At 37.7% G+C, this 25,582-nt stretch overlaps 6 protein-coding genes across 15 annotated transcripts in view; 2 read left to right on the top strand and 4 right to left on the bottom strand.

Annotated features, from left to right (window-relative positions):
* Positions 1-745: 745 nt before the first annotated feature.
* On the bottom strand, positions 746-3,178 carry LOC105563492 (nuclear transcription factor Y subunit alpha). Of its 2 annotated transcripts, none has more exons than XM_012015117.1 (7): positions 3,009-3,178; positions 2,067-2,367; positions 1,869-2,005; positions 1,614-1,787; positions 1,435-1,526; positions 1,184-1,328; positions 746-1,092 (listed from the first exon to the last, which is right to left on the bottom strand). In XM_012015117.1, the coding sequence occupies exons 2-7, from the start codon at positions 2,353-2,355 to the stop codon at positions 1,021-1,023; spliced, it is 909 nt and encodes a 302-aa protein (XP_011870507.1). In that variant the 5' UTR covers positions 2,356-2,367; positions 3,009-3,178; the 3' UTR covers positions 746-1,020. The 2 variants fall into 2 exon arrangements, with proteins under 2 accessions (XP_011870507.1, XP_011870508.1); XM_012015118.1 differs by lacking the exon at positions 3,009-3,178 and adding an exon at positions 2,436-2,562.
* A 507-nt stretch (positions 3,179-3,685) lies between these two features.
* Positions 3,686-5,443, bottom strand: LOC105563491 (ragulator complex protein LAMTOR1). Its single transcript, XM_012015116.1, has 5 exons — positions 5,232-5,443; positions 5,022-5,098; positions 4,864-4,953; positions 4,579-4,777; positions 3,686-4,505 (listed from the first exon to the last, which is right to left on the bottom strand). The coding sequence occupies exons 1-5, from the start codon at positions 5,274-5,276 to the stop codon at positions 4,416-4,418; spliced, it is 501 nt and encodes a 166-aa protein (XP_011870506.1). The 5' UTR covers positions 5,277-5,443; the 3' UTR covers positions 3,686-4,415.
* Positions 5,444-5,575: 132 nt separating this feature from the next.
* On the top strand, positions 5,576-6,612 carry LOC105563490 (vacuolar ATPase assembly integral membrane protein VMA21 homolog). Its single transcript, XM_012015115.1, has 3 exons — positions 5,576-5,791; positions 5,872-5,977; positions 6,059-6,612. Exons 1-3 carry the CDS (start codon positions 5,777-5,779, stop codon positions 6,205-6,207), a joined length of 270 nt encoding a protein of 89 aa, XP_011870505.1. The 5' UTR covers positions 5,576-5,776; the 3' UTR covers positions 6,208-6,612.
* Positions 6,613-7,081: 469 nt separating this feature from the next.
* LOC105563487 (heat shock 70 kDa protein 4) lies at positions 7,082-15,577 on the bottom strand. 2 transcript variants are annotated; one of them, XM_012015112.1, is made up of 12 exons: positions 15,225-15,577; positions 13,905-14,103; positions 13,170-13,526; positions 12,753-13,074; positions 12,147-12,402; positions 11,937-12,067; positions 11,534-11,826; positions 11,208-11,315; positions 9,591-9,713; positions 9,230-9,469; positions 8,801-9,091; positions 7,082-8,699 (listed from the first exon to the last, which is right to left on the bottom strand). In XM_012015112.1, the coding sequence occupies exons 1-12, from the start codon at positions 15,338-15,340 to the stop codon at positions 8,505-8,507; spliced, it is 2,631 nt and encodes an 876-aa protein (XP_011870502.1). In that variant the 5' UTR covers positions 15,341-15,577; the 3' UTR covers positions 7,082-8,504. The 2 variants fall into 2 exon arrangements, with proteins under 2 accessions (XP_011870502.1, XP_011870503.1); XM_012015113.1 differs by lacking the exon at positions 11,208-11,315 and having other exon boundaries at positions 15,225-15,575.
* Positions 15,578-16,366: 789 nt separating this feature from the next.
* On the top strand, positions 16,367-20,172 carry LOC105563488 (caseinolytic peptidase B protein homolog). Its single transcript, XM_012015114.1, has 10 exons — positions 16,367-16,824; positions 16,909-16,961; positions 17,774-17,963; positions 18,117-18,367; positions 18,475-18,565; positions 18,657-18,864; positions 18,975-19,107; positions 19,189-19,401; positions 19,480-19,777; positions 19,846-20,172. Exons 1-10 carry the CDS (start codon positions 16,458-16,460, stop codon positions 19,992-19,994), a joined length of 1,953 nt encoding a protein of 650 aa, XP_011870504.1. The 5' UTR covers positions 16,367-16,457; the 3' UTR covers positions 19,995-20,172.
* Positions 20,173-20,880: 708 nt separating this feature from the next.
* Positions 20,881-25,582, bottom strand: part of LOC105563486 (synaptotagmin-5) — a 34,782-nt gene continuing 30,080 nt past the window's right edge. For all 8 annotated transcript variants that reach the window (XM_012015105.1, XM_012015104.1, XM_012015107.1 and 5 more), the window contains 5 exons: positions 25,294-25,392; positions 24,900-25,173; positions 24,543-24,776; positions 23,718-23,885; positions 20,881-23,646 (listed from right to left, as the gene is read on the bottom strand). In XM_012015105.1, the coding sequence (XP_011870495.1) occupies positions 23,473-23,646; positions 23,718-23,885; positions 24,543-24,776; positions 24,900-25,173; positions 25,294-25,392 (949 nt within the window). In that variant the 3' untranslated portion in view covers positions 20,881-23,472. The remainder of the gene's footprint in view (positions 23,647-23,717; positions 23,886-24,542; positions 24,777-24,899; positions 25,174-25,293; positions 25,393-25,582) is intronic.

Here is a 25,582-nt window from a genome sequence, read left to right as displayed (position 1 = left end):
CCCACCCTGTATATGCAAAAAGAAAAAGAAACACCTTAATCAAATCTAAAATAATACCCAGCACATATGTACAATTTATAATTTCAGTCTCACATATGTAATAGCTAAAAGAATTCATACATTCACACAGGATTATCTATATAATTATCTAATTTAACTTAGTTTCTCCTAAAAACTTAACTTTTCATGTATTTAATACGCGTACATATCGTAAACAAAACTATCAAATATTTGAGTACTGCAAACTTATTATGAAAATGTAAATACTGCTAAATTGTAGGTACTTGTGTATGTATGTATATATATTTTTTCTTTATACATAAAAACACATGTTATATATAAATTTATATATGTTTTTTATGTTTTAATGCGGGAAACTTCCCGGAATTTGTCCTCTTACTTTTAGTTACACCCTGTACATATATAGATACACACACATACTCAACTCATACACACAAAATACACACACACACACACAAAGTGCTTCAGAACAGCAAATATGTTTCTACCAATACAGCAATTAATTTTCCATACTTTAATAAAAATATTGAAATGTTTTAATTATTTTCTTCCAATCTTTAATGCTATACAATTTTTGTAATGTATATGATATATTAATCGTTTTTCATATCTACAACCGACTTGAAATCAATGTTGGATTTTTAATAGTTGAAATGCAAGATAAAAATGTTATGTTTTTTAGTAACATTAAATATAACGTTACATTTAATATTACTAATATTGATACTGATAAGAATATTGTTTATTTATATCTTTGAGAATTGAGTTGAATACAGATTTGTATCATTAATTATTGTAAAATATGTAATGAAATTTAAAAGTCTCCAGAACACTTTATGTACAGTTTGAGAATACCTAATTAGATAAGAATTACGTATATTATCGTAAAAATTAGACTTATACACCGAAATATTTACAAAATGCAGATGTTCAATATAATCATCGACACATCGAAACGTCTCATACTGGTTGATTTTTCGATCCAACTTATAACATTATCTATATCAAATGACTGTTTGAGGTAACAATGTCGTCATCAGAGATCATATCTTGCAGAGGAATATTTGGCTTCTGCAACAAACAATTAGAACCGGCAAATGTAATTTGCGTCTCTGCGAAATGAGAAGCGACGCTGATTAGAGAATAGAAACTGTTATCTTACTTCAAGTACAATCGTGGACGCCATATTGTCTGTGTCGTGATATTGTACACCTACATTTGCAGCTGCTATTGCTACAGTATGAACGTTATCGGTGCTGGTTGAGGTTGTGATGTGCTGGGTAATCGTGGAGTTTGCATTTTCTCTACTGGAACCATTATACTCTTATATGCGTAAAATTACCAAGATGAGACACCGTTTCTTATTCTTTTACAAGAGAAACTTGTATTAGGATAATACAAATTAACACTTACTTTCGCTTTTTCGCTTGACCTGAATGGAAACGGCCGCCCTCACCACGAATTCTGTTCATCGCGTGTCGATGACGAGATTCGTGGAGATATTTCTGTAAGATTCAATCTCGTCTTACTTTTGTCTCTCTAATAGAATGTGAAATGCTAGGGGGAAAAGATGAAAAGTGTAATATACTTACTGGCCTTTCCTTGGGTATCTTCCCTTCAGCTTCCAATTTAGCACGGGCTTGACGACGCTTCAATATCCGTCTATATTGTTTAGCATTGACATAAAGTGGTTCTTCCTCGAGAAGTTCAGCATTAGGTAACGCTACTCTTTGGAACTGCGTTTGTCCACTGTTACCTGGCACCATCTAATAACAAAAGGAAATTCTCAGTTGAATCTCAGTTTACATAAAGGCACAATAGATGGCGAGACGTGCGCAATTATTTACCATTACGACGTTCCCTGCCTGCGATACTGTCGACGTGGGGCTGCCCAAAGGTTGTACCGGAGTCGTGGTAGCTGCAGTTGTCGCAGTTTGCGACGTTGTGCCAGAGATTTGCATCAGATTGCCATTAAGATTTATCACTGCAAACGAAAGAGAATAGAAAGAGGCAACTACTATCAAGGAAGCAGATAGAGCACTCACCCGTCGGTTGCGCTTGTTGCACTTGGCCTTCCAATTGCACAGGTTGATAAATGTACGTTTGTCCATCGGGAGTTTGAATGATTTGTGGTGTCTGCGGCTGCTGAATAACTATCTGTTGACCAGTGCCAGTCAGGCTAGAGACTGGAACGACTTGGATCTGTCCATTAGGCGCTGCTACTTGTATCGCCTGTGGAAGCATCATTTGTCCACCCTGGCCCATCTGAACAACTTGTACCGTCCCACCCGTACTACCAACCACAACTGCCTGGCCTTCGCTAAGTTGCTCCATGGCAAACCCTCGCTACAATAATAAGCAAGCAAGATAGCGGTGATATTAAACATAAGGGGTTAAGGGTGCATGAAATTTACCGCGTCCAGAAGGATGCGACGTGAGCGCGAGCGTCAGCATCAAGGCCCAGGCCCCGCCGACGTGGCGGCAACCGGCACGAGGCGCGGTGTCCACGTGCGAGCGCGCGCGCGCGCGACATCGAGGCGCTTGGCGCGGAACTTTGGCGACGCGCGCGCGCGCGCTCGCGCGCTTGGCGCGTTTCGCTTCCGACTCCGACTCCGCTCGGGATGCGACCGACGCTAACGCTGTCGCGGCCGATCGCTGACGCAGAGCCGCGACACATACTTGGGTGCACGCGACTGCACGCGACGCCGCTCAACGTCCGCGGGTCACCGCGGATGCCGCGGATCACCGCGGACGGGAAACCGGGTCGATCGCCGTCGGACGCGACGCGGACATCCGTGTGTGGCAACAACACGATATCGCCTCGGCAAACATGGCCGTGCGGCGATGGCTTTTTTGGCGTCGGTGAAGCTGCTGGCTCGCGCGACCAGACGCGGAACACGGCCGCGAGATCGGGGGGTTAATCGCGAACGTGGGCGCACGCGACCGCGCTGCGTATCGGCTTGATGTTTGATAATTTGTGAACTTACATTGGATTATTTTCGTGGGCACTTTCCCAATTGGTCGGCGAATTGAGGACCAATGGTCGGCGAAAGACCGTCCTCAGCTCTTGTGTATTGGTGGGCACTGAACGATGTGAACTGCCAGTCCGATACTCCGATGGCAGTCCGACGCCAAGATCGGTCGATGCCCCTCTGCGCCTCTACGCGGACGGCCAATCGAGTTATGCGTCTCATCCCCCTCCCTCGACGCGCGCTCTTCAAATCTCCACGCCATTCTCTCAAACCAATTCATCTTCTAGAAAAGACCAAGGCAACTTGCTCTTTCTGTCTGCTCATTCTTCTCCATTCGTCACAGAACCAAAATATACCTATACTTTCTCCAAAAATACTTGCAATTTTTCTATTTAACTATAAATACAATATGCTATTCATACGATTCATTTTACGAGTAAAAATGCTACAAAGAGAAAACTGAAAATACTAGACAAATCTTCAAATAGACCTATTGGAGGACAGAGTCCCTTTCAGAGGTACATACTTGAAATATTTTACTTCTCAGCTCTGCATTAAATCATACTTGAAAAATCGTACAAATAATTACACGTTTTTAAGGTGATAGATATTTATAAAATCAAATTTTTTTTTTACAATATTGCTATAACAAGAAAATTATTGTCATATGATTTAAATTTATAAAACAATGGTAAAATATAATAGCATTTTTTTATTACTTGAAGGTAGGTATATACAAAATGTTCTGCTGTTATTGCGTATAACCATTAGCACATTCTTTAGTCACTTTGAAATCGATTTTCCTTCTGAAAAGCATTCAGACATTAATAGTTGGATAATTTGAATATAAAGTTTGTTTTGTAAATTAAACTTTCAAAATGCAACCGAGTAGCTTCAACATTCATCAAATTTGTATTTAACAATTGATATCATATATTATATTATATTAAAGATAATATATATATATAATGTGATAGGCAAGTCGCGAAAAATAATCTCCTTCGATATATTTGTAGAAAAGTAATAGATTGAAAATTGGCCAAAAATGATGCCATCAGTGCTCGCGTGCGGTAGTAACATTACAAATCAATTTTTTACATAAACATTTTATATGGATAAAATGTGCAAAAGATTATGGCGCACATCTTAATTCTAAACCTCAAAGTAAAAAATAAGAGAGAGAAAAATGTATATCTCTATTCAATAATCGTAAAGCTATTGGTACATAGCAAGCATAAACAATAAATCAATAATAGTAATTTAACACTCTTTATAATACACGACATATTAGATAATAAAATCGATCCTTCATCTCAGAACAAGTGTGGTAATTCAGAGCCGGGTCGATTTATCTTGGACAAACGTACGATGTTCCAGTCAAATGAGGTGAAATTATAAATAAATTCAAGAGACATTTAACGATCACGATAGAAATGGAACGACCAAATCTTCCTTGTGTTCGACCTTTACATCGCCTAACGCTGTCACAGCCTTGTTGAGCATTTCTGTAATCTGTTTCATACAAGTGTTACTCTCGTCGTAATGCTAACGAAATACATGGCAAGTAGAAAGAAAGAGTAGCTACCAGTTCTTCATCTTCAACAGCGAGTGGATCGGCCGCTAATACTCGTTCCGGAGCAGGTATGTCCTTGAGTAGGCAAGACGCAGCCTCGGGGAGTTTAATTCGGCCCGATTCTATTCTCCTCGAATACGCGCGAGATCTATCCATGTATTCGTGCTGTTCCAGATTATGCGTATCCAATGCGCCCACATCTATGACATTGCTGTGACAACGATATGAAGAACAATGTGAAGAAAAGATTTGAAAATGGGCAGAAATTGAGTGAAATCAAAGGTAAACTCCACTCACGCTGCAGTTTCGTGTAAAATTCTATTCAATGCACTCTGCTCATCCGTCTTCTTAGGCACGGAGCTTGCGTATTGGTTAACATAATCGTCACTGCAAAGAAACACAAGGGAAATTACAAGATGTCTATTTACGCTCGATACTCTTGTGAAATAGCCCACCTATGTACTCTCGGTATGTTTGTATTATTACTGACGGGATCTACCAGCAAGTGTGTTCTCTCGTTCGCTTCTCCACTCTACAACAAACAAGGGATATTTCCAAATATATACGATACATGACTGGCGTCGAGTAGGCGGGATAACCGCGATAATTGGCGAGGAGGATATATAGCTATCGCTGATAAGGCAAGCGAGCTATTTCTTTATTACCTGCGGCCCGCTGTCCTCCTTGCAAAAGCTGTAGCAACATCCCATCTTTGTGTCCCTCCGAGGTGTGATTTTCCTTCTCGATCAGCAAAGTAGCTCCGTTATTGCGAATAACGCTCGTTCATCTTTTTATCCGGTACAACAATCGGGTGAATCAGCTGTGTCGCCGCGAGAGATTCTACGTATATGCATACACAATCATAACTCCATAAATAAAGGCCGTTCCAGCAAGGCGCACACAATCGCTGGCAGACACGAAAACTCGGGACGTGACGAAACCGGGCACACGTAACGTCCCTGGTGGAACTCGTCCCGTACTATTTGAAAACGTAACCTCGCTGGCTCGCTCTCGCGCGCGCACCGTCATTCCGTCAACGTCACGTCCAAGTGAGCGGTACGCGACGTATGTACAGGGACGACCTGCAACCTCTCTCTATCTCACCGGCATCTCCTATCCATCATTTCATATTTATGTCGACATCAATTTCCCTAATATCCCAACTTTGATATTACATATATACGCGTACATACGTTAGGTAGTCGCCATCATGTCAGGCACAAAGGTAAGTTTGTCATTTTTGCCTGTTATGATCACTTGGATCTGCTGACAAAGAGGGTGTAACGACGGTTCAACGTGTTTTAGGAAGTAACGGAGCTGCAAGCCTTCAAAACAGTCCTTTATCACAGTGTGGTGATACTCGCGCTACCCGTCGTAGCGTTCTTCACCAGCAAAATTTTCCTCTTCGACGGTACGAGATATATATATATATATATATCTCTCTCTCTCCGGTGGACCAACTGATAATAAAATCTTTGCAATTTATGTTTAGGTATATTAGGTCTCAACAATGTGCCAAGTAACGTGTATTCGGCTGGCGTTGCGGTAATAGTGTTACATGTTGCCTTAGGAGTTTTTATATACAGAGCCTACTTTGACGATCGATCAAAGACACCAGCGGAGTCGGATAAGAGAGATTAGTTCTTTATTATTAAGTACACCTTGGTGACCATACACTTGTGACATAATCACAGTCAACACATTTGTTTCGGATAATACCAAGTGTCATTGTTAAGTAAAACTTTTGAGTGTCGTTACACAACATTTTATGTACTTTAATGTATTTCTTCTTCAGTTCTGCTTCAATCGGCAAAGCCAGTATCAATCGGTTAGAGGCAAGTTGCAATTAGTGCCATCTGCGCTACGTAATTCACATGGAAATGATTTCTCGACACAAAACCAACTTACATTCCACAATTTCTTCAAACATTACACATTTGCGTTACACTTTGAGTGTGTTGTTCAATGTCTATACAAATATTAAAATATATATTTCCATGTATAATGAAATCAGACGATGCATAAAATATTTTTGTGGATAAAGTACAGATTAAGTTTATCTACATTTATTTTCTTTTCTTCGTGATGAAACATAAATAACACAAGGTTTCAGCGATTTGTTTGTTTATTGAAGATAGGTGCCCATATTTCTCTTCGTATAATTTTCTTTTAGAAATCTCCTATCATGTATAACGTATTTATTCAAATTTCGCTGTGCGAGAGAAAAAGAAGAGAAATTTCTAAATCATTTAAACCGTTAAATATGAAACAAGTGTGTAGTTTAACTAAGATATTTATTAATTAATAAAACTCAAATCTAACAGCCATAATATAACGAAAGAAACATTATCAAAGCATTATGCTTTCAAACACTTCCATTTCCTTACTAATAAATTTATTTGATTCTTTCATGTGAAATGTAATAGCAAACCAAAGTTGGGGATATAGTAATTTTTAATAGGAATTTATATTAAATTATATTTATCAGATGGAAATGTGTGATAACTTGTATGCATTACTGTTGAAAGTTGGGTGAAATTTATTAAGTATCTGATCCATAATCCGGATAAGACTGATGGATACCAACTGGATATAATTGCTGGACATATAAATGTAATAATGTTATAAACATAATTGCGCAAGAATCACAAACGTAACATGCGTGAAATACACAAGAGAATAACAGAAAGTACGCATTGTATGTGTGGTGGAAACTTGTCATTCAAAAAAAAGTAAGTGTTCTTAACACTCTCTCACATTTTTTACATCTTCCTAATAATAAGTATACTATACATACGTAATAATTTGCGACTCTTAGTTGCTAAAAGCGACGTGGGAACAAAGTTAGGCGTAAGAGTGTGAAATATGGACCGCCTATCTTGCATATTCTAGGAACGACTAAATCTTCGCTGTAATGAATTTTCTATGTGCTGCGAAGTAATATAGAAATATAAATATCGTGATAGATAAAGAAATATACTATGTCATTGTGTAGATGCCTACAAGTTATGTACAATGATATATCTAGTTGAATTACAATAATTCTCTAGAGTGATTTTTGCACTAAAAACATCGATTCAAGTCCAATCAAAACTCGAAAAAAAAAAGAAAAGGGAATTGCAATTTTCTTTAACATCTTTGTGGATACTATTTCCAAATTTAAAGCGGACTTAGCACAATTTCAATTAGCGAAATATTAATTAATTTAAGTATCGTAAATGCAACAAAAAAATTTGTGACAGAGTATTTACTGTCGGCCGTGAGAAAATGTTGGAATGAATAATTGTATCGTTAGATACATAAGATCGCCAGCGACATTACCTAGTTCACAATTTGCTCAAGTAAGTCTAACTCAACACTCACTTTATACATAAAAAGTCGCAACACATTAATTCGTTTTACTGGCAATAGTTTTCAAAATCCTTTTCAAATATCTTTTCTGTGTAATTCAGTTATATATTTTATATATTAAGAAAGTTTACTTGAAAAGTATAGACTTGAAAAGAAAAAAAAACTCGAGAGCCTTTAGTCTATATAAAAGTTTCCATAATTCGTCGCGATCGTGCGTTCTCTAATTTATCCAGATTATAATTACATTTGCAATAATATATATCGCAAATGCTACAATGAGCTGTCGCATAATCAAAAAATTTCACAAATTTACATTATTTCTTTCGGTTTTGCGCGATAGGCATAAGCTCATGATAGTATATGTATGTATATATATATATGTCATTAAATAGATTACCAGATAATTTACCAAATTAATAGGTGTTAACAGAGAAAAAGGGGGAAAAAAGAAACGGAAATATGATCGTATGTGCAACCAGATGTCAGGCGCTTTCGAGACAACAAACGTGATTTATCCAAATGAAATATTTCCTATTTCAATTATGATAGATTTAATATTATTAAAAACACATAATTTGTGATGACTGTTACTCAACATCCATTTTTTCTTCTTCCGTTTGCTGCTGCTGTTGATTGGATTGACTGTGGTTGTTACCTTGGGCATTTTGATTCTGATTATTTTTTTGTTCATCAGCAGCCTTATCTTTTGCCTTTTCCGCTTTTGGCGGCTCTACTTTAGGTTTAGGCTTATTGAGGATAGGAAATACTACACTGTCCAATGTCTGCATAAACCATGAAAATATTAGTATGTTGAAAAAATTGCTTATTCTATATATATATATATATATATATATATGCAGACGATTTTTTGTTCAATGCTTACTTGTTTCTCAGCCCGAATATGCGCTACAGTGACCGGTGGTTGTTGCGTGCGAAGTGTACTCGCGAGTAGAATACGCTTCTCTTCCAACCATGTCCATTTATCTTGTACAGTTCTCTCGACTGTTTTCACTTCTTCCTCCGTTAAATGAGAATATTTGTCATCCTTTCCATGTGACACTTTTATTTGATCCAAATTTTTCTTAGCCAGTTGTAATGCCACTCCCAATTCTTCCAACGCATAAGATCTCCCTTCAAATTCTAATCTCCTTTCCTTGATTGGTTCCCCTTGAGACTAATAAAAAGCAAATGGTATGCATTGAGAACTTGAAGGAATTAGAACATAGAGGATTAAAAGAATGGTTGAAAAATTAAGGAAACTTCTATGAGATATAAATCGCTAAGTGATGTATATTTTTAAAGAATAATATACCTTCAAACGCGTTAATCGCTCAGAGTAAATCTGTCGTTGGCAATCTTCTCCTTCTTCATAGAGCCAATTTTCAGTATCATCTAACATACGACATAGCACTTCCTTATCTATTTCCGTGATGAATGTAGCTAATTGATCCTCCTCGGACAATTTAGCACGCAGATCGTAAACATATTCTTCCAAGGCATTACGCGCATCAACTCGTTCTTTTTCCTGTTTATCTTCAGCAATCATTTTACCCTGTCCACCAACAAAATGCATGCAATTTATGTAATACTTACACCAACAAGTTCTTTCGCTATAATTTAAGAGAAAATAATACAACATCCAAGTTGCATCACTGACAGTGATATACATATACCTCTTTTTCCACTGCAGCATCGAGATCTCGTTGAGATAGTCCACAAATATTAGCTTCAATAGGTAAGTCGATTGTACGAATCGGAACCTTTTTCCTACTTTTATCGTCGCCTTTATCATCCCCCTAAAATAGAAAGGGTCTATTAACTATCAATATATATTTCTTTAGCACCGCATTTTGCACGAACCTACAATTAAAAAAAAATCGTTTGCAAGAAAGCTTATTATTCGATCGTATTTCTTGATATTTTTTCAATTGAATGTTTCAAATGTTATTTAAAATAGAATAAATAAGCATACCGTGTATACACAAGTATAAATTGAGAAATTTCATCTATATGACATTATCTACTTACCTTATTACAATACTTTCTTGAAACGCTTTCTTTTTTGTTTTTAACATAAATTTTACAAACACTTTAATGTATGTGCCTAACGTAAAAATGGTAAAGTAAATGAAAAATTTGTATAATAATACAACTAAACTGAAATTCAGGTGATGACAAAGATGAGACAAGGATAATGGGGTATACACGTTCGTGTGTAGTTTTGAATCCGTATAGTGTCGTCTCACGTGTAACAGAGATGGAATATGTAAATAAATTTTATAGTCTACACATTTGTATGTGTATAATGTAAAGTAAATTGTCACTCTTTTCTCCCTCCCTCTCTATACGAATTGAAAACTAATCAGTGTTGCCTGCCTTTATACCCCAGGAATATTCTGCTACATACTGCTCGATGTAACGCGCTTCTAATAGATATATCACTGTCTCTTTTCCTTCTGCGACCGTGTACAGAATAGCAGAGCAAAGACAGACAGCACGGCTGTGACACAGCTGTTCTTGGACCCATATGCATTAATCGAAAAACGATCAAGTATGACACATCATCGGCTATTATACATTGTGATGTTACTTTATAGCTTATGAGAGAGTAAGCTCAATCTTTCTCTAGATCTTTATAACGTCGCTAAATAGCCGAGTTTGCAGAAGAAATCGACACAGGGTTAAAAATTTCAGGGCTTAAGCCAAATATAACCATGCATTTGACAATTGTAACGCTCTACTCTTAAGCTTATGCTTAGGCTCACAGAACACATGTATAAAAGTGCTTGCTATCTACTCATATCCTAATGAAAGTTTATGTGCGAGAAAGTAAACGATGGAAATTTCTAAATCCTAGAATATAAACTATACAAATCAAAGGTATATCAAGGATATGTACTATTGTGATCAATAATTTCTCTCACAATTGCCTTATGAAGAAAATAACAAATGCGAATGAAATAAATTGCTAAAAATAAAATATGCGAGGATGCGTTTAATGTTGTCAAATTGATGACAAAGATATATCGACAAAGATCGCTTGCGTTGTATAAGGCGATTATCGTGCATTTACTGTGAGAAGGCTGCGTCAGATGGGATTTCTACTTGGAAATAAGCGACAAAAGCTATGATAGAAGGTAACGAATATATCTAGATCAGCCCTAAATACGGAGGAATGCTCGCAGTAACTCACAACAACGCAACGATTAAGATCTTAGAGTTTATCACACACATATGTCTCGATATGAATGTATGCGTATGGGTCCAAGTAGAGATAGTATGCCCCGTACCGAGCTGAACCAAGAGAGAATCCTGGAGGAGTAGGAAGGGGCAGAACCCCTAGCACCTGTTCCACCATCATCAGCATCTGAGTTCCGTCGTGTCTTATCCATGCTCACCTAAACCACAACAAACTCACATAGTCATGCACCTGAACGCTGGTAATAAACGCGTAAGATCGCAACACCAGCACAGAATATGATTCCGAACTTTACATACTCCATGTACATGTGATACGTAATATTTACTATAATACATCAAAATCGTGATAGTCTATCTCAACACTACCATTATCCCTTTTTCACAAGTTTTACAATGTTACAACCAAGTTACAAACCTCTGTAGCTGGTGGTTCGTTAGCCTGTGCATCTTGATCAGATTTATCTTTCTTATCTGTCGCTTGCGACTCGACATCCATATTATTCTGTTGTTGTTGTTGCTGCTGCTGCTGCTGCTGCTGCTGCTGCTGAGCCTCTTCTTCTTCCTTCTCTTGTTGAGTCGGCTCACGTTTTTCGATAAGCGAAGCTGACGCGATGGTTAATATACCATTCAAATTCACTCTTACCTTCACCTTGACTTTTGCTGATTCACCTTCTGGCGTAGCCTTTACGTTTTTTATCGTGAACGTTCCTGCATGTAAAATGCAAGACATGAGACAAGGATAAACATATACCCCTCTAGCCTAAACTCGAATTTGTAAAAAATGATGAAAAATGAGATACGCAAAAGTAAATTCATACCAATATATGTTTGAGGATAATACGGAGGTGGTGCACTGTAACTAGCAGTTAGCGTAAACGGACTCGAACGATAGAACGTCAACATTTTTGAGAACGGCACAGGGTGATTATGTTCAAATACTTCCATTTCACTGAAAAGTAGAGTTGGGAAAAACATTCAATTTTCGTTAGTGACAACGAGATAACAACAAGAGTTGTAATTGTACATACCCTTCCTCGCCTTGAGTGGCATCCCACGTCAATTTCAAAGGATACGGTTGTATATCGGTAACAGAGAATTCACGGACACGCACAGCAGGGCTGAGCATAGCGCACTGTAAGGCGCAACCACGAGCAACTGCCTCGTCTTGATTCAGCGTTGTCGATATTGGTCGACCAAAGACTTCCTCCACTAAACGTTTGATAGCGGGAACGCGGCTCGATCCTCCCGCCAACTCGACCGCATGAATGTCCTCTAGCTTCAACTCTGATAAATTATTCAGCCTCATTAGTACGAGTACAGAGTATTGCTACCCAGATATACACGATACCGTCTAGCGATAGAAGGAAAGTGTTTATGTGCTCAAAGCATAAAAATCACGAGTAGCAAATTTGAAAGTTTAGACTAAACCAGTGGTGGTGGTGAGTGTGGCGCAGAGAAATGTGCGCTGCTTGGTAAACTAATGAAGGAAAAAATCAAAGTTGAAATTCACGGACACCGCTGGTTGTTTTTCGGAATCTCCCGAAGGAAAGTAGCAACCACCGAGAGTATCCTGTCACACATATCCAGCTTGGAGGTAAGGTTAGCCTACCGAAGATGAAGTAGCATTTACTTACTCGAATCCAACAAGCACTGCCTAAGCGTTTTCTCCACACGGTCAAACAGATTAGCGCATAGTGCTTCCATGTCGTTACGCTTCATATCGGCGCGCACGTCCTTCTCGTCCATAAAACATTCAATATTTAATGGAAGGTTGGTTGAATTAGCCGACATTTGTTTCTTCAGTTTCTCCGCTTCTGCTAATAATCTTAAGTACGCCCGCGGATTGGTATGTACGTCAATGTTGTATCGCGTCTTAAATTCCTTACAGAACTGTTCCGTTAAAATAACGTCGATGTCTCTTCCACCCAATTGATTATCAGCGGTACTTGCCAACATCTTCAACGTAATAAAAGTAACATGATGAAATGTTTCGCAACACAAGATAACAAGGCCTGTTAGGCCTGTTGTAACATTTGTTGTGTAACACTGACCTTAAGTTTGCCTTTATGAAAGGCACAAACGCTCACTTGCAAGCTGGCGTTACCACAATCCACAAAAACAATGTTTCTAGGAGGTGCCTCTGCCGCTGGCAAATCTTGCTTATAAATACCATAACAAAGAGCAGTAGCAGTAGTCTCGTTAAATAATCTTAGAACATTAAGGCCCGCAATCCTAGCAGCATCAAGCAGAGCTTGGCGTTCAGTTTGGGTAAAGTACGAAGGAACTGATATGACACAATCGTTAACAGCAGTTTGTAGCGCTGTCTCGGAAATATCTTTCAATTTCGTAAAGAGCATAGCTGTAATTTGCTCTGGTGAAAAGACATGCTCCTCTCCAAGATAGTGTACCTAAAATATCCAATGTATTAACATGACTTTTCGCAATCTACAAATCATGAAATATTATTTTTTTTTTAGTGCATCTTCATTTTCACCAAATACACGCAACATGTGTGCGACATTAATGAATCATCGTAGCATCCTTAAAAGATATAAATAAGATACGAGTCTCTTCAGAAATGAGAGAGTCCTGGCGAAATGCCCAAATTACTTTCGATTCTCAGTCATTACACGCGAGGGAAGTTGTAGCAATTAAAATACTAAACAAATTTCTCATCACACAAAATGGGATACATACTTTTATGGCTTATCTCTTATATTTCCCATAATTTTTTAGAAAAATGTAATCTTGGGTCATTCCCTTCTTTCACGCAATGTGATACTTACGTGTATACCGACGCTTCCATCAGCTTGCGGAGATATTTTAAACGGAAGAAACCGCAGCTCGCACTGAACTTGCGGATCATTATATTTTCTACCTAATAATCTTTTAAAACCATGAATAGTATTCTTCACATTGGTCACCATTTGGTTCTTGGCTGCTACTCCAAGTATTCGGTTCTTTCCACTAAACGCCACGCACGACCTGGAAAGCACAGCGTGAGGATTCCTCGTTACTTTAGTGCTATTTAAGCCCAATCTACAACATGCTTTCTGCATCCAGAAGCATTATATTTGATATAAACAAATGTATCAATTTCTTAAACGTATTTCTCCACTAGAAAATACAATGTTTCTGGACACAAAGAGCATATCTGCGCAATATTGGGAAATAATGTAAATCTAGCATTCCCAATATTATTGTATCGATATTTTTATTAGATTATTAAACAGTGGCCAATGCACTTGCAATATCAATCTAATAGTAAACAATTATTATCGTGCAATATTTACATTTATTCCAGGGCTAATATTGGCTTTACGTTGGACAATATCGGCCAATGCACTGTGCTACTACCAACTCTAGTATTTCATATTTGTTTTTTATTGGGAATATTTTACGTGCCCTCGAGCCAACTTTTATCCTCCGATCCGAGCGACACTCGGACTCTTGGTACCTCGACATAGTTGTTATGTCCGTCACGTTCTTCTCGATAGTAAAGTTATAGAGGTTATATATACACGTGCTTTGAAAAAAAAATCTCTTTTCTCGGCCCAACCTATGTTTAGACAGATAAAAGCGATGGAAGAGGAGCGTTACTTTGCTTCACGTATTTTTTATTTACAATTAGCAATCATGTGCGATGCAAAATTTGACATAAAGCGAAAGAATCGGCGTCGGCGGCTACGGAGGATAAATATAAGCGCACTGACAATTCCAAAAGGAGAAACGGGCCGAAAGCCGCGCAGTCGGGACTTTTTCGGATGCTCCGAAAACACGTCAACACGCGAGTATGACAGCCTGGTAACGAGATGCCTGTAAATGGTAAGGCGATCCTACAAGGTAAAATAGCTAAAACATTCTTCATTTTGGAGACAATCGCTTTCCAAATAGTATTCCAGGCTAAAGAGATAAGTCTCGTGTCGCAGCGCGCAAGATGACGACGCGCGAAGGCCATGCGACCGGACCGGCGGTGGCGTGGCGTGGCGGCGGCGGCGGCGGTGGCGGCGGTGGCGTGGCGTGGCGTGGCGCGGCGCGGCGCGGCGCGACGGGCGATACCGGTATCCCTCGGCGACGGCCGTCTCGAGTTCTCGGCGAGTACTTACGGAGTACTGCGAAGACTGTAGTCGTTGGCGATGGTCTCGATGCCGCCAGCGCGGGCCACAGCCACGTAACAGCTCTCGTTTCCAAAGTCGATCCCGATCACGGACATCGCGGCCATGGCTGTTGGTGTTTGGGCACCGAATCGACCTGGACACACTTCCTCGGTGACACGAGACGGAACGTTCGGCAGCTCTCGTCGGCACACGTCGAAGCAGGAGTCGACTCGATGCGATTCGCAGTCAAAACGACTCTACACGACGGTCGCGGCCGCGATTAACGGCGGACGAGATCCAATAGACACGCTCGCGCACGATACTCCCAAGGAAATGCACCTCACGCACACTCGCGCAGACCTCACTTCTGCTAAGTTCGCTTCAAAACTGGCCAATCATGGCTGCGCTGTGGCACGCGCCGATTGCCACGCCACCGTTCCGCAATCCGTTCTGGAATATTCTGGAACCCCCGCGAGATTGGCCGGTTCTCTAGACACCGCGTTCACTTGAAAAAGTCCAACGTCGCCGACACGCGCCGTATATTACCATTTCTGCCCGACGGCCAGTCGACGCTTACATTTTCAGTATTTACATCGGATGAGTCTTTTTCTCGCCACCAAGTACGATTGTTGCAATGTTGAACGGAGGAAGCGCAATTTTTCAATGCGCGCAACATGGCGGCCAGCTGGCTCCAAAATGACCAAGCATCCAAAGGATCCTTTCGATCTCCGTTACGCTTACGTGACAATCGTATCCTTTTAAAGGAATCATTGCAGAGAAAACACTTATTGTGGAATACCACCCTATACATATAGTAGCTAGGAGAATGATATTCTCAATATTGTAAGATGCCCAAGAAAAATTTCAAGTCAATTTGACTTTTTATTCTTCCTTGGGTGGACGCCTTCTCTTATTTAGCCAAAGTGTCTATATTTTGCAATATTCTTATTGCATTGCCAAGTATTGGCCAATACACTTGCAATATTAATCTACTATTATACAATTATTATTCGGGAACTCGGTTGCATTTATGCAAATAAAAAGAATAAAAAATTGGTATTGAGCACTGTTTGCCTTTGTATTTTAGTAACGATGGTCTATAACACAGAAATCGATTCGATGCAAGAGAATGGAAAAGGTGTAGGATTGTGGCGGCGCGGGCCGCGGCGTCTTCAATATTTCAAGCGCACTTGGTGCGACCGACACGCGACTGTAAATCTGGTAAAAAATTAACCAATTGGCATGTCACGACTGTGCATTTTAAAATTATGCCCTGTGATAAAAAGGAAGGGAACGCCGGAGACGCTGTTGAGTCGGATACGTTTTAAAGACGGTGACCGACAGCGTTTCAACGCAACGTGTTGGAGCTGTCAGAGAGGTTATGTCCAGCGTTCCTCTATACTGGCATCTCAACTCTATCCGCCGTATAGATTGTCATTGAATAAAATTTTCCTCAAGTTCCCTGCAACGCTCTCGACAACCACGAGGGAAAAGTACGATGATTATGGCGATAAATGTGGCGGGAGGCATTGGCATCGTGGAACGCTCTTGGCCAATCTTGGCCTTTTCAGTTTTCTAATGGTTTTTTGTTCCACTTTACATTTGAAAGGTACACGCTGTAATTATATGCGTATAGACACAATCCAAAAGTTACGTACGCTAATAGAAAGATAATTCTTAATACTCTTTGTAGAGAAAAGATTCTTTCGCGCTGTCCAGTATGGTAATGTCTCTGAATTAAAAAAGGTAAGTTTTCTAATAACATATTAGCCGGGATATTTGTAGACCGTACTTATTTCAAGCTTATCTCCGTCTTAAGTGACTTAAGTCTTGAGATGCTAATATGATGCTCTTGTAACATCCTAAGATTCAGCCCTAGTAGCACTATATATTGGTGCAATATTCTAAGGTGGACTGATTTAGCAATGCTGGTCTAATACTGTATCAAAATTATTCTTGTCAGTCATGTTTTGCCAGTGCTCAAGATAAGTTCACGTAATATGTAAGTCCATATGTCTATTTAAAAATATCTTTGTGGCTTCTCTCTTTCTATAACACTCTCGAATTTAGTTTAGGATTATAATGACCATCCTCACAACACCACTAAATACACGTGATCCTATGCACGATTAATACAGGTAATACACATTTATACAACCGTCAAACTAATATCACAAATGTTAACAATGTATCAATCCGTAAAATTTAAAATTGCAGTTACACTTGCTTGAAAAGGACCAAAACCCATGGTCGAAACGTAGCGATACGAAAGTATTAAAAATTGCCAGATATGGTCAACCAAATTATTTGTTTTTAATTTTTGCTGGCGATCCTGAAGAGTTTCTGATTAGAAAATTATTCTTATTGCATTGTTAAATATTCCATATTTACATTTGTTCCATGACCAATATTGGCCAATGCACTGTGCTACTAGGGATACTTGGGACGGTCTTAAACATAGCAACTTGTCTATGAGACAATCATAGTGTTAATCCATCGTCTTAGTTTCATTACAAAACAATATCTAATAGAAAAAGAAATAACACCACATATTCTAGTCTATAGCAGATGGCATTGATGTAAACACCAGGCATCCATTGGGTTGGACAGCGTTGCAAACTGCTGCTATAAATCAAAAAGATGAAATAATCAAAATTCTATTGGACAATGGCGCTGACATAAATGCGGGAGATAACTTTGTTAATGTATACAGAACCGCTATGGAAAAGAGTTTACATTCTTTGGATGGTATTAATTCTGTTTTACACGTATATAAATATTATTGTAACATAAAGACACATGCAAAATGCAAAAATTATAATTTCAAGAATATGTTAAATATGAAACTTTCGATGCAGATATACTCACAATTAGTGATTCATTTGAATTGGGATATTTCAGTTCTTACAAAGAGGGAAGAAGAATTTTCTGATCGATTAAATAATCGAGCAACTTTCCAAGGTTTTACAGCATTACATTATGCTGTGTTAGCCGATTCAAAAACTTGTGTCAAAGCGTTATTAGATGGGGGAGCCAATCCAACGATAGAAAATGAAGCGGGACACCGAGCGGTTGAATACGCTAAAGAAGGAGAAATCAAAGAGATGCTTATCAAACATGCCATTAAATATGATGAAATAGTAAAAGAAAAGGTGTATACACAAACTATTTTTCTTTACACAAGTGTTGCATGTATAAATTATGTACAAAAAAACAAAATAACTTGCATATTGTATGTGAAGAAAAATTTTCTCCTTAGGAAGCAGAAGAACGTCGTAGATTTCCATTGGAGCAACGTTTGAAGCAACACGTTGTAGGACAGGAGGGACCAATTTCCATCGTTGCTTCTAGTGAGTTACCATTTTATCGTATGTTTTAATTGAAAAATAACTTGTAAAGAGATACATTTACAAGTGATTAATACGTTACTTAATGTATTAGCTATCAGAAGGAAAGAAAATGGTTGGATAGACGAGGAGCATCCGCTGGTATTTCTTTTCTTGGGTTCATCAGGCATTGGCAAAACAGAATTGGCCAAGCAATTAGCTGCTTATATTCACAGAAATAAATCGGATAGTTTTATTCGATTAGATATGTCTGAATATCAAGGAAAACATGAAGTTGCAAAATTAATTGGAGCACCACCAGGGTACTTTTGAAATACTATTATTATTTTTATTTTAGTTTAATCATTTCTCAAGTTTCAAGTTTGTACATCGTATATTTCAAATTTGCTGTATATCTATTTGTTCTTGTTAGATACGTAGGACACGATGACGGTGGACAGCTGACAAAACTTTTAAAAAAATCCCCTTCCGCTGTTGTATTATTTGACGAAGTGGATAAAGCCCATCCTGATGTTTTAACTGTTTTGCTACAGCTGTTTGACGAGGTAGTTATTTATCATCGTTTAAATCATTTTGTCTATCTCGCAAGATTCTTTAATGATGTAATAATGTTTATTACTCTTAAGGGTAGATTAACTGACGGTAAAGGAAAAACAATCGAGTGTAAAAATGCTATTTTCATAATGACATCAAATTTAGGAAGCGAGGAAATTGCAGAACATGCGATGCAACTAAGAGCAGAAGCTGAAAGATTGTTAAACCATAGGTTAGTCAATACCGTTGATGAAGATCAAGAACCAGAACGTATTGAGATATCTCGTAATTTTAAGGATCAAGTGGTATGTAAAGTGAAAACAAGAGATATATTTGATAGAAAAATGTTTAATAAAGTCTTACGTCTGACGTTGACGTTCTAGGTGCGTCCAATACTGAAAGAGCATTTTCGGAGAGATGAATTTTTGGGAAGAATAAATGAAATTGTATATTTTTTGCCATTCTCTCGAGCAGAATTGATAGAATTGGTTGCTAGAGAATTGAAAGCATGGGCTGTACGCGCGAAAGAAAGGCACAAGATGGAATTAAAATGGGACAGAGAGGTTCTATCGGTACTAGCGGATGGCTATGACGTCCATTATGGTGCTCGTTCCATCAAGTATGAAGTGGAAAGACGTGTTGTTAACCAATTAGCAGCAGCTCATGAACGGGGGCAACTTGGTACCTACTTTTCATCTTTTCTTCTTACTTGAATATTACATCATTTCTTTAATGAAAATTGTTGATAGGTAAAGGATGCTGTGTATTGTTAAAAGCAAAGTGGCATGAGAATGGAGCGAGCATAATCCTTTCTGTTCAGCAGAAGGGCTCAAAGAAGTTTGTCGATATTTTAGAAATAGACAAGTTAACGAAAAATATTAGTTCAAAATTCTTATAAATATAGCATGTAAATTTTGCTTTCGCAACTTACGCAAATCACATTGTTATTTAGGAAGGAAGATTATGTACCAAAATCTGCTGTAACTTGTTACGATACAATGTACAAATGTACAAATTTAGACAATAAAAAAAAAGTGCTATATTTAGGTACATATTGTGCTATGCAATGAATACAACATGACAAAAATTTATTACATTTTAAGTTTGCTAAATTTAACCTTGATATTGTTCTGCCACAATAGTAATGTGAGAGAAAAACAATTTCTTTACTCAAGCCCTCTTATTGCACATATGCCTAGTCGGAAGTAGACTGATTCTCCATCTATTCACGGCAAATAAAAATTCACTTTGTAGTTTTAGATAAAATATATCGGATCTCTGATGTAAATAAGTTACTCTTTATTTTGAAAGGAATTATGATTAGATCGAGAGTTACATTACGAGAAAATATTGATTACACATTACATTTAGAATACATTATTTACTCTTTACAATGTACGGACACTGGAGACATATCTTTAAAAACCCTTCGAAACAATGTTCCTTTCGCTTTACTTACAAATCTCGACAAGTAAGGTAAAATGCTCTTCCTTATCCTTTATTGGCAGGACGAACGTGACCTTTTTCACTTTTTAGATCTTTTGTTAATTAAGATATTAAGTGAGGCTCTTCTTGGTATATACCGTATAATGCAAGGCAAATTCAGGTCCATCAATAGTCATTCCTATTGATCGAAGAACCATAACGAGTTTTCTTTTATTCATAAAAATAAATTCATAAAAAATATAACAACTCGCGCTGGCTCTGTGAAATAACCGATCTTACGACATCGGTGTTTCATGGGTCAACAGTTGAATTTTCAATCTACATACATGTCAAACAAGTCGAGTTAATTTTTTATTGTATAAATATAATTTGACCTAAGCTTGGAAAAAAATTGAGCTTCTCTTATATAACGAGAATTTGTGTAAGTACGCTTTATAAACAACTCTTCACTGACGTGGTAGAATATAGCAATATCGAAAGTACATTTCAGCAGACACTCAAGATGATTGTACGACGGTAAACATATAAGACCATTTGTCAAGTGTATGTTTATATTAATATAGCGCAGCTGGAAAAATGGAGATCAGTAATAGCGATAATACAAGGTCAACTAGTCGAGCGATTTAAAAAACTGTTCGTAGTGCAGTGAAGATCCTGACTTTACAAATAGCTCTACAAGGAAAAGTATTCAGCAAAATGCTAGTCATCTTAGAAATGTTGAAAGTAAGACTTTAATTTGAAAATATATCAATCATTTTAACCGAATTATTTAGTTTTAAATTAATATCCACGTACCAACAAATGATATAAATTAATCTCTTTTCATTTCGTGATACTTTTTAAATCACTCGATTCACTCTTTCACCTTATTTAATGGAAAATCAATAATGGCTACGAATGTTTGATAAGTCAAACTTGATTTAAAGAACTGATGTATGTGTATATAAAACATTCAAAATATTACACTTGACCCTTTAATTATTTTATCTAAATTGATTTTCAAGTAAGCATTTCGTTCTTATTGTCCAAATTGATTTGCTCTTTTCCACATCACTTCTCTTTCGATATCATTCACAAAGCACTCGCAAAGCATAATTTCTATCTTTTACATTTATGTTTCAAAATTAAAATCTTATAGACGCAAGACTAGCGGACACGCTGTATTTTTTTAAACTTTTTATTATTATTTAATAATAAAACTTCTGCTTTTAACTTTAAGAAGAGAATTGAACTCGAGACTTGTTGTAGAAAATCCCTATTACTAATGTCCACCTTCACAATTGCAGCTGCACATATAAGATATTTCTAATTCTACTATATATTTTTTATATATGTGTATATATATAATAGAAATACCGTAAATATATGTATATAAGTTTTAAGCGTACAATTCGGACTACGTTTCCACGTGATGGAAACGTTTCTTCTCATCTAGAAAGATTTTTAATGATTTTTCTCTTAACAGTTTTTTGTATATATTTATACTTATAATCATTATAATTTTTATTTTATAATGATATATTTAACGCTCATATTAACATTTAATTCTCTTTTTCCAACAATGGGTCACTACAATGCAATTCGACTGACAAATCGCAGACACTTAAACATAACGATATACATATATACGATTAAACTCTTTGATAGCCGGCAGGCTGTTATTTCGACATTTAAAGTGAAAACTAATAGGCTCGATAATGAAAGCATAAATTATCAATGTGATATGGTGACTTTGGTCGGATACGTTTGTAATACTTGATTCATGTAAAAACCAGACTTAATTTTCCGTCGTTCAGTAAGAAAATAAATAAATGCGCGTACCTGTAAGCGACAACGTTGAGAGAAAGATCAATGACAAATGAATATTTAAGATCGCCTATTGTTTGAATCAAGTTTGATACTAAACGAAATACGTCTCGTACTTGCTTCCTTTACACACACATTATGTTTCAATTTATTTAGCATATGAATTACACACTTGACAAAATACACAGCGATAACGACACAGTCAATACGCTGTTGCGATTAGCATGCTCATTCACGGGGTTATTAGGCCTTTTCGATTAGCCTGTAAGCTATAGACACGGCGTACTTTAAATACTCTTCTATAGGCCATATTTGTCACCCAATGATTTAGGCTTCCGATATATGTAATTTTCTTTTTTCTCGAAAAAGAGGAGTAGGAGGAAGAAGAAGAAGCATAATTATTAGAGAAATATGGGATAAACCTGAGAGAAAGTAGCTTCTTAGTCAAGACAATAGATTCGATCAGCGTACTTGGATTTTGTGATAATTGTCTTATCTTAAAATATTACTTTGTACGTTTGATTATTGATCTGTTAAGCGAAACGCGAGATCTGTCTCTGCTTTTGCTTCACAGTTTGGATCACGTTTCCTTCATTGTAACTTCGGAGAATCTGTATTAAAGCATCAATATTACTTAAAAACTACACCTCTAAATCGTTCAAGTATCCAAAATTAAGAAATGTACAGTTAGATCACGCGTATAGCGCAAAATGTTGTGCAGTCAACGAAAGTACGATTGCATAGTGCCTGTTAGTTCATGGACATACGAAGAATATTCATGCCGTTACTTTGTTTCTCTTTGCGCATCGAATGTTGATGCGCACCAGAATGTTATGGATTTTTAACGATTATTAATATATCTATAAAAGTGCAGAAGAATGATTTCTTAACATGTCGCTGGGTTTTTCTTCCCTTTTTTTTGTCTTTTTAGTTGAGACAGTGGAGAAATAGGTACATGTTATTTTTTTGCCACTTTACATATAATATATCGCTATACCTTTCGTATATGTATATGGTCATTTGACTATTCGTTACGACGTTACACGACGACAGATTGTATTTCCTTCGATCAAGGACGCGAATTACTCGGGCGATCAAACGGCTAGATCGTAGAAACGATCAAACTAGTGTAGCGTGTGCCACTCAGCGATTTGCTTCCTCGGTGACTGCGTCATTTGAAGCCAGTGTTCTCGTCCTTGACTGTTACCGCTGTCCGCGCCTGTAGCTGGTCCAATGATGCAGGATCCAATAATGGCGTTTCCGCCGATCAATTCGCTGCTCGAGTCCAGCACACATATCTTGGCACACAAATGTAATTCTGCCTAATCTATTTCTGCCATTTTTTTTTAATATATCGACTGTTGTATACCTCTATAGCCGATGATGCGAGTGATGAGGCAGGTATATTAAACGACATCGCTTCGTTCCAAACGGGATTTGTCGTTGCCCTCCTAACGGCCGTTTTCTTCTTCTTCTTTACTCTTCTTTCTCCACAAAGAAGACTAACTTTTGCGAAAGGATCCAATGTCTCCTTGTCCTGTATCACATATTATTCAGAATCTTTCGCCAAGACAATTAAGACAATTATTAAATAACCAGCAAAATATGAACAAAATATAAACGTTTTTGTAAAAGATAATAAATGCAAAGGCAATTTACTCTCTAAAATTTTTGGAGTGAAATCATGGTGTCACTGACCACTTCACTCTATTCGAGTGAATATTTACTCCAATAGAGTCAATTAATTTACTCTAAAGCAAAAAGTGAAGAATTGTACATTTTCAGTACTGGCTTTGAATTAGAATACAGCCTCTATACGATGATTGCAGTGAACAAGCAATAGTGAAGCTCTCGTCCATGAATTTAATACTGCTAACAATAATCGGTTCAAGTAAAACATGGCACTCTCTTCAGAGTTAAAGAATCAATCCAAGTAAAGAGTAAATAATGGCACTCTTTCAAAAAGTGCAATTTCACTCCATTCGGACTCGAAAAGAGTGAGATTCCACTCCAAAAAATTTAGAGAGTAAGAAATAAGTAGGCGTTTCATTTAATATTTCTATACTAGTGGAAAAACAAGTAAATCAAAGGCTTCACTCTCCACTTTTAAAGCAACAAGTGACGCAAAGTTGAAGAAAACAGAAACCTTTGATTTGTATCGATGTAATACGTAATCGCCTTATTTATATCCTACCTGTTGAGGAAACAGATTTCTCGCTTTCATCATAAGAACCGTGAGCCTCTCGGCACTCGGTAAATAAGACAATGAAACTAGAACCTCTTGAATCTCTTCCGGTGGTTTGCGTTCTCTCGCTATTTCACCCCAAACTTCTACCGAGGAAGTGGAAGAGGCCAGTTCGAGGCTATCCATGGCTACTCTCACCGAGCCCACTACATCATTTCTCGAGAAACGATCATAATCGAATACCTAATTGCATCATAACGTGTTACTTGAGCGATTTCAATTAAATTGGAAATATGTTTTACTACCACTACTCTATCCTACGAATATTCTGTTATATGTATATGATTTTTTACGATATATAATTGCCTGTAAAACTAGAGTTTTTTCCTGCAGCTCTTCGTAGCTGACGGGAAATTTGAAATGCTGATCGAAAAACGGATTTGGATCGTTCCGGTGGATCTGCGTTTGTCTTTTCCTGCTATCCACTTCTGGGCTGAGAGTCAGCTTGACGTAGGGATCATTGAAACCGCCCTGATCGCTGCCTGCGAGATCGTGTGCCTCGATCAAGTGCACATCCAAATCCGATTTATCAAAGTCGTATCTCAAGCGCAGATGAAGCCTACCCAAATGCTTTCCTGTCCTGCGATTACGCAAGTATCGCAATTAGTGCTCATGTACTATCTTTAGCAATAATCAACTATTTTTTGCGTAGCGAGAGAAACATCATCAAGAAAGTTTTATAAGCCAAGTTTAATTATACCTGCGAGCACTGAGAAAGACAGGACCGTCGCGTCTTTGATAAAGGTCCGGTTGTAAAGAACCAAGTGGAGAAGCAGGCGGTATGGGGCCACCGTCGCTACTACAGAGAGATAGCATTATCACATTTCCAAATTTATGCACGGAAAAAAACCCGTTCAATTAAAGAAAAATTTAGTTGCCTGAATTAAACATTAACGTCACAGACTGCCACAAACATCAATAATTTGCTCAATCGTATTTACTACAGATTTAAATTTTAAGCATTAAACTGACATCCAGATTATTAAGAC

This window comes from Vollenhovia emeryi, unplaced genomic scaffold (genome assembly GCF_000949405.1).
Source record: "Vollenhovia emeryi isolate VEMERY1.0 unplaced genomic scaffold, V.emery_V1.0 DF939175.1, whole genome shotgun sequence".
Taxonomy (NCBI): Eukaryota; Metazoa; Arthropoda; class Insecta; order Hymenoptera; family Formicidae; genus Vollenhovia; species Vollenhovia emeryi.
Note: the sequence above shows the minus strand (reverse complement) of the source record. Positions and strands in the feature narration are given on the sequence as shown.